The 12,586-nt window shown below is 42.6% G+C and overlaps 1 protein-coding gene across 1 annotated transcript in view; it reads right to left on the minus strand.

The window, feature by feature from the left end:
- Nucleotides 1–12,586, minus strand: part of fam222aa (family with sequence similarity 222 member Aa) — a 50,476-nt gene that overhangs the window by 17,281 nt on the left and 20,609 nt on the right. Inside the window, exon 2 of the mRNA XM_075468017.1 lies at nt 6,651–6,793. Coding sequence (XP_075324132.1) covers nt 6,651–6,747 — 97 coding nt within the window. The 5' untranslated portion in view covers nt 6,748–6,793. The remainder of the gene's footprint in view (nt 1–6,650; nt 6,794–12,586) is intronic.

Raw genomic sequence — 12,586 nt, forward strand, 5'->3', positions numbered from 1 at the left:
TTGAACATCAGTAACAGCTGGAATGTGTAGCCAGAGGTCAGTAAAGGACACATCCTAAACCTGAAACCCAGAAGTTAAACTCGCCATTCTCAAAATCTAAAAGGATGATGCAGCTTGCCTGTGAAGATGGGCTTCGTGAGAATGCAGCTGAAGAGCAAACCACAAAAACTGTAGCTAAACGTCCCACAGGAACAACAACGCGAACATTGTGCTGTGGTCAGTTTGCATTCCCATCCTTTCTCTGCCAAACTCTCAACTATCAGAGCAAACTGAAAAAACAAAGTAAGGGATGGCTTTAAAAGCTAATGCCCAGTATATACCAGAGTACCATCGCCTCTTAATTAATTGGAATTTGTTTACACATAACTTGTCGAGTATTTTCAAATCAGATTTGCTCTGTTTTGTGAAGACATCCCTGCGCCAACGTTATCATTAAAGCTAATGTTTCTGTGAACTTGAACCATAGGCTAAAATTTACAACACAAAAAAAGTTAGTGAAGTTATTAAAAATTTTGGGGTTCTTTTGTCTTATACTTCATTGCAAACAGCATGATCCAAAGACATTTCATATTTTGTTTCATCGAAACAATAGACTTTGCAAATATACATATTTTACTGCGTTTCGGGTCTGCCTGCAATTTAGAGCTCGTAATAGGTTCAAAAACAGAAGAGTATACAATACATGTGATCCAAAAGGTGATCGTCATCATAATTTTGTTCAAAAGCAGCCTTAACAAAAGGCTAGATAGGTAGAAGACCACTTTGTCAAGAAATATGTGAGAACCTCATTGAAATTTAAAAAAAAATGTTCCTTAAAGAAAGATATGAATGTATTTGCATATACATTCAAAAGCGCTCTACCTATATCCCTATACATTGCATATCATTAAACAGTTAAAGGGTTCTGGTGGAATTTCAGTGCATAATCAGCAGCAACGCGAGCCTAAGCTAAAATATGACAATCCCATACTATTGTGCATCTTAAGATGCTGAAAAATGGGACAAAATGATCACTAAAACACTTCATTGCTTGGTGTCCTCAATGCCAGAGCAACTTGTAAGTCTTGTAATAAAATATTAACAACTGTTGCCATTCTTTCCCTTTTACAGTCACTAGATTATAGGATAGTGTTGCAGGCCTGAGACTAATAAAAATAAGTTAATGATAAACATCTTGGGCTCTTACTGTCAGTAACAAAATACCCTTTTTCATATTGTCTCAGTTTTTTTCTGATTTGGGCTCGTCAAAAAGCAGACATTCACAAATGCTATTGTAGATGACATTTAAGTAATCAAAAGTTTGTATTCTAGACCAACAGCTGGACCCTTTCCTTTGCTTGGGTTTGTTTTTGGATGGTTTCCTTTACTGCGCTTGCGTTATTACAGAATTAACCTAATCAGATGCTCCTAATGTGACAAAAACAAGAACATTAGTTTTATGTTAACATTTTATGTTAACAATTTTTAACATTAGTTTTATACCTTATTATGAACATCCAGATGGAAAAAAAAAAATTGAAAAAAATATAAATCAACAATTTTATTTCTGTCCTATAATAATAGCCTAACAACATTACACAAGTTGTGGTACGCAGAAACTGTAAAAGGTAGAATTAATACCATTTTTGTTCAAACTCTCAAAAGCGCTCTACCTTTTTAAAGATTTGGATCGAGGGATTGGACAGAAAACGATTTCATTTCAAGTTTCATGAAGAGAAGAGTGCTAAAAAAACAGTGAACATCCTGCCAGAAATGTGCAACACCTCCTCAACACCTTTCACAGTCGGACTGTGGAGGGCTCAGCCCTGTGAGGACACAACTTATGTGCCATTTCCTGTGGGACAGCAAGCAACTGCAGACACTCTCTGTACCCTTCCTCCCATCCTTCCACCCACCCCCACTCTCTGGCAGGCGAAGACAGAGGGTGGTGAAGCCTTGCACCTGGGACATCCAAATGCCAGCTCGGATGCTTTGGAACAAGGAACCTGCTTTTGAACCCAAGTCATGCTGTGACCAAAACTACAGTAGAGTTCCTCTTCCTCAAGCTCACCTCTAAAGGCAATAAGATTGCTTGGCCCCCTGTGTTCACAGCAGAAGGCAGAGGGCAGAGGGAAGGCATGACTCTGTGGGACGCCACCAGCCGGAAATGATTCTCTGTGTGCCAGCACTGAGACGCCAACATGATAGGGGAGATTGTGGTATGCATGAGGTAAGATTAATACAACCAATATCACATGGTTGTCTCTCTGAAATAAACTGCAACTCTAATACTGTGGGTTTCACAATCTAGAAATCTGATGAAAGTGTGAAGATGCATTACATGTGGCTATGCAGCAATCCCCCAAATGAAATTGCATTGGTAGACATCCAGGCAGGGAGTTATGGATACCATAGATAGCCGTCAATCACCTTTCACCACGAAAAATACCTCATGACCTCTGCTTCACTGCTGCAGAATGTGGAATAATGACAGTCTCAGTGGGCCTCCTGAGGAATTCCAAATGGGAGTTAGAAATGAGGTGGTTCAATCAGTGGGAAAAGGTCAAGTGCATGCAGATTTGCTCTCCCTCGCCGTCTCCATTCCTCTCCCCCAGTTCAACTTCATGCCCCCCCACCTCCAGGGTGCTGAGGCAATCAGGGTAAAGGTTGTTACTGCTGCTGCCGTTGATGCTGGTGACCACATTTAAATATTCAACTGAAAAATGCTCCCCCCTCATTTTTTTCCCTGAAGATAGCTGCTGCTGAAGTGCCGTGCCGCAATTTGATATGGCCAGCTAATTCCGCTGTTATGTCTCGCACTGTCTCAGACAACAATGGAGGAGAGGTGACTGGAGGTCATTACCTGAGCATATTAGCTCTTAATGGTGGCGTGGCTTAGGAAGAGAAGCAGCTAAAAGCAAAGCTAACTAATGGCTCTGGCAGCTCTGCCAGCAGAGGCACAGGGCTATTAGGAAAACTACAATCCCCTGGTGAACCTGTATGTCATGTCCTAAGGCTGACTGTGACAAGGCCAGGTTGTCTCTGTCGATCAAGCTGGAAGAGGGCTGAACCTGGCCTGACATGGCATGAACCTGGGATATTAGGCCCTTTGGGAATTTTCATACACCTGGCTGATTGGCACCGTAGGGCTCCAGGGTGTTGTAACAGAGTTTATTGCTGCAGGTGTGCTTGTGTGCATGCGTGTGTACACGTCTCTGCTATGAGGCAGATTCTGGGGATAATGTCTGTCTACGCATTCAGTTGGTTGGAGGTTGGAATCATTAGGGGGGAAAAAAGCACTTTTCTGTGTTTAACTGCACTGTAGTTGAATTTGTCATAATGTGGAATACTTTATGTTTCAGGGTTATTGAGGTTATTGTTTTGTAATCAAAAGTATGCTAAAACACCATGCTTGTGCCTGGGGTTAGAGAAAAAGGGCATACTTTGGTTTGGCTTGAAGTCTGATCCAATAACAGGAAAAATATGGGAGCAGAAGTGAGCTGTGGGGTTAACAAGGGCAGTATCTATAGCAAGCCTGGATGAAATGGGCACATACAGCATGACAGTTGCTTTCTTAGAGAATGCCATCCTGGCACAAATGCAACTGCTAGGGTATTAAACAAATGGAAACTTTCTCAAATTTGAAAAGCGTTTCTGAAAAATGATGAGGCAGAAACCTCTATTTACCAGTCTAATGACAGACTCTGGACCGCTTATTCTTTGGCTCACATGTAGGAATTGCTGTCTGAGCCAAAATTGAAGCAGAGTAGATGTAGGGGATGCTGGGCCCCCTGTCCAGCCACCTCAGTGTTATTCGTCACTTGACTGGTGTATCTCTTCAGCGTGCAGGAGGACAGCTTTTAGGTTCCCCCCTGCATCCTGGACCTTATGACCCACAGCAGAGAATAACAATAAAGGGGAGGGATGGACAAAGAGGGAAGTCGCCACTGGCTGACGGTGGCCAGGGTCAGTGGCATCCATTCACCCCCATTTCCCTGCAGGGCCTTTCTCTCTCATCTGTCTGGATGGGCGCCCTCTCTCTGAGGCACAACATGATGAGAGGCCCTGGCTCCGCTGCCGTCTCTGCCTTTCATGTCTCCATCTAGGGCAGTGGTAGAGAGACGTGGAGTGGAGGACGAAGGAGGGGGCAAGCTACAAATGTCACCCATAAGGGGGGATTTAATTAAAAATGACAGGGGCTGGCGCTGGAGAGTGCAGCCACATATGCACGGAATTTGGGTGCAGCGAAAGCAAGTGCCTATGATTTATAATTCAAGTAATGCCATGCACTCCTTTTAATTCTACGGCCAAAGAAAAAAAAATATCAAAAGGCTGCCCCTGTGAAGCTAATCCAATATGATATTTTTAAGGGCAGGCGGTCAATAGCTTTTTGAAAAGCCAGCTTCTCTGTCTCCCTTTCTGCTTCTCTCTCTTCTCCACTTGTCTGTCTTTCCCAATCTCATTCTGCTGCTCCCTCCTTTCTCTCCCTAGCACTCCCGCACTTCAGTACCTCACCCCACCCTCCCAAGCCTAGACATAGAGCGAGTTGTGATAATGGAAACATCCCGCTCTCCGCCTCCCGTTTCTCCTGCTAAGCTCTGTGCGCTTGGGGGAAATTGATTGTCTGGCTAGCCGATCTGAGCGCTTCCAGCTGATGGTAGAGCCAGTTAAGTCCTTTTTTATTGAGGGTATGAGGGATTTTTAATGGGAGTCGCATCAATGAACTGTGCAGCCACTCAGCATCTGCATGCAGGGGATTTTTTTCCCTAAAAACCCTCATCACCCAAACTGCTCCACCACCCCAGTTTTCACACACACCTAAAACATTTGTGTAAAGGACAGCAGATGCAAATGACACAGCTCTTCCACCTGACTGCCAGGTTATCCTCCTCCTGTGCTTTCACTTACTCCGTCTATTTGAAGGGTTTATTATTCTGTTCGGCCTCCTGTTAAGAGCCCAGGTCACCTTACCCACAACTTCCTTCCATTTTGGCAAAAACTGGGCCACAACCAATCAGTCACAGAGGCCCGCTCAGCATGGTGACCTGAGTGTGCCCACTTCTGCAGCCAGACCCACTGTCTGCTTTTCTGCACCCCTTCTGGGCCTGGACAAACAATTGCCTTATTCAGGCCAAGTGCTGCACAGTAGTGGAAATCCAACACTTGCTCCCCCCTCCCACCCAAGGACAGAAAGGAGGCTATTATGTCCAAACATCCTCATTATGAACCTCAAGTTAGTCGCTGTGGTAGTCCTTCAATCAAAGGGTTTAACAGGTGGAGAAGTAGAGACAGAAAGAGGGAGAGTTAGACAGAGAGGGTCAGTAAGAGGGAGGGCAACGGGAGGACTAGAGACTGTTCTTTTTCTCTATTGATTTGAGTCCTAACTCCCACTGGCTGCGCCTCAATAAAAGACCTTGAGAGGAAGTGGGCTAATCCTGTGAAATTGGAAGTGGGAATCGATTAAGAGGACTGGTGAGGATTTCCTCCATTTCTCTCCCGTCCCTCATCTTTACCCTTCCGCTAATTTTATTTTGAACAGAACCCCCCCCCCTTTTCACCTCTTTTGGAAACCTCATTAGTGAATGTGGTTCAACTCCACTCAGCTAAAGAGCTACCCCTTCCAAACCCACATGGAGCTCTATCCATTTCTCAAGTTTCCTTTCTCCTTCATACGCCGCTCCATATGGGGCATCCAACTGGTTACCATTTCAGGACAGAGGTAGCACACAATCGCATTGTCGTTGGTGGCCTGTAATAGGCAACTGGAGTGTAATTTTGTGCTAAGAAGTTGCTTCTGCTGAGTGAGGAGCTGAGAACGAATGTGGGCAGTGCTTTATTTTACAGACAGAGCTGATAAAATGTTGCTCTGAAGGAGAACCACAAACCCTGCTATTTCCACTAAGCCTCCGTAAGCTTAGGTGAAAACTGCTGGATTTGAGGCTCCCTTTCCATCTGCTAGGATGTTTAATCATCTTGAAGTAGCTCATTGGTTTGCCAAGTAAACAAAGGCCACTAAAGCGGTGTTCAATAGGGAGAAAAACCTTTCTTTCACTAGTCATAATAAGTTGTCCAAAGCTCCAACATTAGTGAGAAATGAATCTCTCTGATTGCTGCAAATGATTCAAAACTGATCAGAACTACTTTTGTAAGCTCTGTGGCAGTTCTTAACTCTGGCCCTTCTCTGTCCCTTTACACCATTTTGTGAGCGGACAGAGGATGATGCTCAGGGAGCAAACACAGCAGCTGCCACACTTTACATGCGGCCAGCACGGCTGGGGCCAGACACTGTAAATGTTTACAGACCCTCAGGGTCACCCAGGGCCAGTGTGGCACGTTAAACACTGCCTGTTCAGCCCTGTTGCCACGACTGCACAATCAGCACAGTTAAACAGCCTCCCTCACAATGAGTAGCCAAACAACATGGCAATCCAAGGTCTAAGTGCAAAGCGAATGAAGCTGTTTAGAATTCCACAGACTAGTGAGGGAACACACTGACAACTATAGAAACTGGTAACTGGTCTATTTTGCTTCATCTAACAATCAAAGTTAACAAGCCATTTTCATCATTCTCCATGAACAATAGATTAAATACAAATGAAAAACGCAGGCCTTTCTCATTCCCTAACTTTAGGCAAACGGAACTCCTGACCTCCCTTTTGTTGTTAACTTACATTTCCGTCCCAGGGCTTGCGGTGGCTCCAGGGTCTTGCTGGCACACACCGGGTGCTGGGGTGGAGGGTTCTGCCTCCTCTGCAGACAGGCCAGCATGGCGAGGTGGGCACAGTACTACAGCCGGGGGAGTTCTGCGGACAACCTAGAGCAGAAAAAGGGCAAGCAAAAGAGGGATATTAGAGTGAGTTAAACAGGCTGATCTGAGGTCAAAGCTCCTATGCGGTGTCTGGTAAAGCAGCAGGGGCTGGCTGAGGGCTAGATGGGCTAGGTTTCTCACCAGGGATTTAATTGGGAAAGCATGCTTACAGCTGCCTGCCTCTCAGCTCTGTGTGCTGAATGATAAACACACACCTGCACTTGGGCAGCACGGCTGACAAGGGTTCAGAGCACAGTCCAAGCCAGTCACTCTGCAGCTTCAAAGAGCACATCCACACAGCCATTCAACCGCATCTCCTGTCTGTGAAACCATCCTCAAAACAAACACACAGGCTCACACAGAAAGTAGCAACACTCTGGCACACTGAGACACATTCTTTCCAGGGCAGCATGTATGTGGTGATTGATGGCGTTATCTATGGACAGAAAAAAAAAAAAAGGTAATACTGAGAAAACAGCAGTCTGTCTGCGACAACTTAACATGCAACAGCTCTGGGGGACTGTCAGGAAAGGCCTGGGGGCTTCAGCGGTGTCTGGATGCATGTGTAGCTGTGTGTTGAGCCGAATGGTTGCATGTGACTGTGTGTGTGTGTGTGAGCAAATGCGATAGATAGGGAGGGAGAGACTGCCAACCGTACATCAGGGCTAGTGACGGCACTAATCAATCTCCCTCTCGGCCATAAATCTCTAGCTCTACGCTCCCCCTTTCCCCCCTCAGCTACCTTCACTCAGGAACAGGGAAGCAGTTGCAGCTAGTTTCTTCTGCAAAAGCCCATCACAGTCCCAGTGGAAACAGAGGGCACAGTTATATATAAATATATATATATAAATATATATGAAAGAAAACCCATAGCTCTCTCAAAAAGAACCCTCAACAATCAAATAACATAGAGGGTATCATTTATCTGGAACATAGCAGTGTCACATAACACAATGATGACTGATTACAAAGCCTTCTACTTGGATTATGAGCCAGATGAGTACAGATGAAGGAACAATTTAGGCCCAGAAAGTGTTTCCATATGATAAAAGATCGAGATTCACTGCTTTATTGTTTACTCAGCACATGTTATTACATGCTTTTACTGTATTAAAGACTGCAGAAGCCCAGACTCACCTCCAATGGAAAAAGTTGCATCAATAAAGAGGATTGTGGCCTTAATCTTAGCTATGTCGTCTCTGAGTCTCTTATCCAAAATGCATCAAAACGAAACCCTATTGTTTCCATCTGGGCTGGTCTCTTCCCATATTAAAACAAAGAACAGAAGCACATATTTCATATATGCTGTCAGCGTCAGCATCTCCTGCTATGATGCGTGGCAGATTATTGAAAAATGATTTCTCATGTGCCTGTCACAGGCTAGTCCTCTTTTATTTATTTTCTCAGTGAATCACTAAATGAACATTTAGTCACCTGCCATCAGTCCATTACTCAGTCTTATAGATTATCATCTTATATGAAAGAAAGCAATTACAAGATTAACTCAACTAAACTCAGCTCAGCTTTATTTATATAGCTCTTTTCAAGCATTTGAAGTCCAACCCAAAGTGAACAAAAAACATAATTCACGGAGGAAAAAAACATCATTATTAAGAAAAGAAACTGAGTAAAGGATTAAAAACCCTCGTAAAAACAATGTGCAATAGCTCTGACATAATAGGAATAAGAATAATATATTATATAATATACTGTAATGAGAATAGAAGTTCAAATATAAACGATTAGCAAATTAAGTAAATGCTCAATGCTCAAGTTAAGTTTGGGAGTTTTGAACCCCAGATCCAAACTAGGAGCTGGTTCCACAGTAGCCTGAAAAGTAAGTCTCTACATCCCATTCTGGTGTTTCAATTTTGGGAATAACAAGCAGACCAGCACTCTGAGAGGGCTGTGTTCGATGATAAGTAAAATATAAAAGTCTCTTCTAATTCTAACAGGGAACCAATAAGACTAAGATAGGAGGAATCTGACATCTCCTGACAATGCCAGTCAATATTCTGGTGCCAGTGTTTTGGATTGACAGAAAAGTTTTAAAGAAGTTTTTTTGGATACCCAGCTAAAATTGTATTACATTAAATCCAGCCTAGATGTGATAAAGCTGCATACACGGCTTTTCAGCATAGCTGTGGGAAAGGATGATTCTGATTCTGGTGATATGTTGCAAATGAAAGAAGGCTGCTCTAAAGACCTGTTTAACACAGATAAATCTTACTTAAAAAAGACTCCAAGGTTTCTCTCAATAGAACTTAAGGACAAAATGATACCATACAAACTAACTGTATGTTTAGATAGTAAATCTCTGAGGTTTCGTAGTAAAAAAAAAAAAAAGAAGTCTGTTTTGTCTGAATTCATACGCAGGATATTACGGGTCATCTACACCTTGATGTCTCTTTGACAAGCCTGTAACTTCAGGAACTGTTTGGTTTCCTCAGGTTTGTCATGCTTCCTGTGGATATTACCCAGAAGAACCATGCATACACATATATACACAGAGCATAATTGGTTGTTGTCCAGAATCCTGAAGAACACCATAATAAACTGGTAAGTGTAAATGTACAAACTGAAATCTATTAGATAAATATGACTTAAACCCATTTAAGGCAGTACCCCTGATCACAATGTTATGCTGAAGTCTTTGTAATATGAATGTTGCGATTGATGGTGTCAAAGGCAGCACTGAGATCTAACAGGAACAGCAAAGATTACAAGATAGATTAAAGATTGTTGCAAAAAGCTGTGGCTCCTGTTCTTATTAATTTATAGAAAAGAGCAGATTTTAGACCGCCACTAAAGATCAAACCACTTACTTAAACATTCAATCAGATTAATCTTGACAAATGACACAGTATACCTAAGATGGAAAACCATGATGCAAACATAAAATGTCCTAAAAAACCTTGGAATTTCTGTTTATTTAAAGACCAGCAACAGTGTCACATAAGGACGATAATTCACTAGATAAGCTCAATTTACTTCCTGCTCTCCAGAAAAGGCTACACTATCTGACCTTAAAAGATCCCCTGAAAAATCAGAAGAATGAATCTTTTGATTTGAGAATTACAATTAAACTATTGAGACATTTGAAACCATGAGTTCACATTCTGCAACCACAAGCTCATGAAAATGTAGACAGCCCCATTTCAAACATAATTTGAGCCAAATCCTCCTTGCACTAATTCTACCTTTAAAAAAAAAAGAGATTAAATGAGTGGATCTAAATTTATCACCACCATTCAGCTTGTTTTATGATCGATGGATTGACAAATCAAGGATGGAAGCATGATAGACAAGCACATCTTCCTGTTCTATAATTAATGCTGAATGAGTTTCCCGTGTTGAATAGTTAAAGATCAGGAGCAGGTGCTACAGAAATGCATCGACCCTGCAAATAATTCAGCCTTTCACTCGCGAAATTCCTTTTTTCATAAAAGAGTTTTCTAAAGACATCCCATTTGACCTCAGACCCTCAGGCTTGTACAATGCACTTAACACTCTAAATCATGTGTATTTTTAAAGCCCACCACATGCAGCACAAAGCAACACTTTTAGCACAAAGCCGACAGTGAGAAAAGCACTAAAAATGCATCTCTATGATAAATATAAGTAAATTAAATCTGCACAGTTCAATGTATTTCTCTCTCACACACACAAACACACACATTGCAGATGGAAGAGAGGGACCGTTCTATGTCTCGCCAGGTGCTTGAGCAAAAAAAAAAAAAAAAAAAAAAAAGGAAAAAGGTCGCTCACAGTGCCATTTCCTCTCACACACAGGCAGGCCTGGCCCAAACACACTGGCACTTTGAGCTCATTACTGGCTATTCACATAATCCTTTCTCTGTGTTCTCTCTGTGAGGATACTAATTTCACAACGAGCCCATCCTCACAGTCCATTTGTTCAAAGATAGTGGCTGAGAGAGGGGCAGCGGACACGTGGTGTAGATTGAGACTAAAAGCTAGTCTTAACAGTGGATACCGCCACAGTTTTCTCTCTGAAATGAAAGACAATCGTGTAACTACCGTCCATTTTTCTCCATTTGCTGCTCACGAAATGTATTCGAAGGCATTATACTTTGCTGAAAGAGACCCGCTTTTTCTCAATTCAATTTCAGGAACCAATTTTCTCCTATTATTGCCTTTAAGAGCAAGGCAAAAGGAGCAAGTCTTCGGCTTGTTTGTCATGTCTCCCTTTCCCCTCATCTCCTCCTATTAGGTTATTGTGGTACTTAGCAGATGTCTATCAGTGGAAGGAAATTATCTCGGAAACCAAAAGCCTGTGACCCATCACCCAGAAGCCCTGAAAACAGCCTGTCTTGCCGAGGTCAATCTCTGTGAAGGTACGAGAGAATGTGTGTGTGAGCACACATACACGCTGCTCAAAACACCACCTGCACTTCACTCACTCATCAAATCCACTCACAGGTCTCCTGTTACACCAGTGCAGGGATATCTCAAAAGCCAGGATGTCTATCGGCTCTTTCCCGTTCTGCTCACGCTGCTGCAGGGTTTGCAATGGGGGTGGAAGATCAGTCCCATGAGATGAGGGAATAAGCCGGAATCAAGAGGTGGTGGGCTTGGCAGAGGGCTATTTCTTAGTTAAAAGGCTCTTAAACTGCAGAGAAGATCAGAGGAGATGGCTCCCTGTGCCCAAAGCTGTCTGCTCAGATAAGCATCCTGCCAAGTGTGGGGTGTAACAGGGTGGTCATGGATGAATAAATCTTGTGTGTGTGCGGCGTATGTTGAGCTACACATGTTTATGGTGAAAGACGGACTGAGGTAGCTGATACTCAGGGCTGGCTATCAAACTTTAGTATATTTTGGTACATCTACGTCTTAAAACTGTAAAAAATAAAAATGTAGTGTTGAATGTTTGGTCAGAGTTATAGTTTGTTGGCTCGTCAGTGGGGTCCTGATGTAAAAAGAAAAAAAAACAAAAAACAGTTTAATACGAATAACACAACAGTATAACTGCATGTTTTTACGCAGAAATAACATCTGTGACCTTTGGATTACACTTTCAAATAAAAAAAAACTGGGTCTTCTAGGCAAACCAGCTCAGTATCACATGTAATTATGTTCACATTGTTCAATCTACGCCCACCATCAATGCTGATCCACAGAATATGTAAAACCACCAATGTGGTGAGGCTTAAAGCTAAGAGGGAGCTTGATGTAGTAGAGGTGGAGGAATGGGCCATGTTTCTAGTGCATATATCCAGTTTCTTTAATGTGGCTGCACCTTCTAAAACCAAGGCCACTGAATCCTTACCCATAGCCAGAGGCGGTGTGGTCAGCTTCACAGAGCCGGTACCATACATTCCAATCATTGCTCCATTTGACTATCCTACAGATTGTGGAACATACAAGCATGAATTTCAGAAAAAATAAATAAAGCTTATTATTTTTGACTAAACAGTGGGAGCCAGCATTAAACTGTACTTGCTGGCTCGCAGAGTGGTTGACATGAATCCATCACATCTCTTTTAATGTGGGTTTGCTATTATCAATTTTGGAACCCCTGAGTGCAACACTTTGGTCATAAATGTGTGTTTTTTTTTATAATTTATTTAGAAGCTGCACTAAATCTTGCGGTCCTTAGCACGCATTAAAACATTTCTATGTCCACAGGGATGTCATGTTTTCTCCACTGTCCATGAAAGTTGAAGACGGTAAATACCCATGTCTCCTGCAGTTATTTGACCCCAGAATCTATGCCGATAGCACCTTTTGTCCACTGAGGACAAAAGTAAGATGCTACAGGATGTTGAGTAATTATTTTTT

This window comes from Odontesthes bonariensis, chromosome 6 (genome assembly GCF_027942865.1).
Source record: "Odontesthes bonariensis isolate fOdoBon6 chromosome 6, fOdoBon6.hap1, whole genome shotgun sequence".
In the NCBI taxonomy this organism is placed as follows: domain Eukaryota; kingdom Metazoa; phylum Chordata; class Actinopteri; order Atheriniformes; family Atherinopsidae; genus Odontesthes; species Odontesthes bonariensis.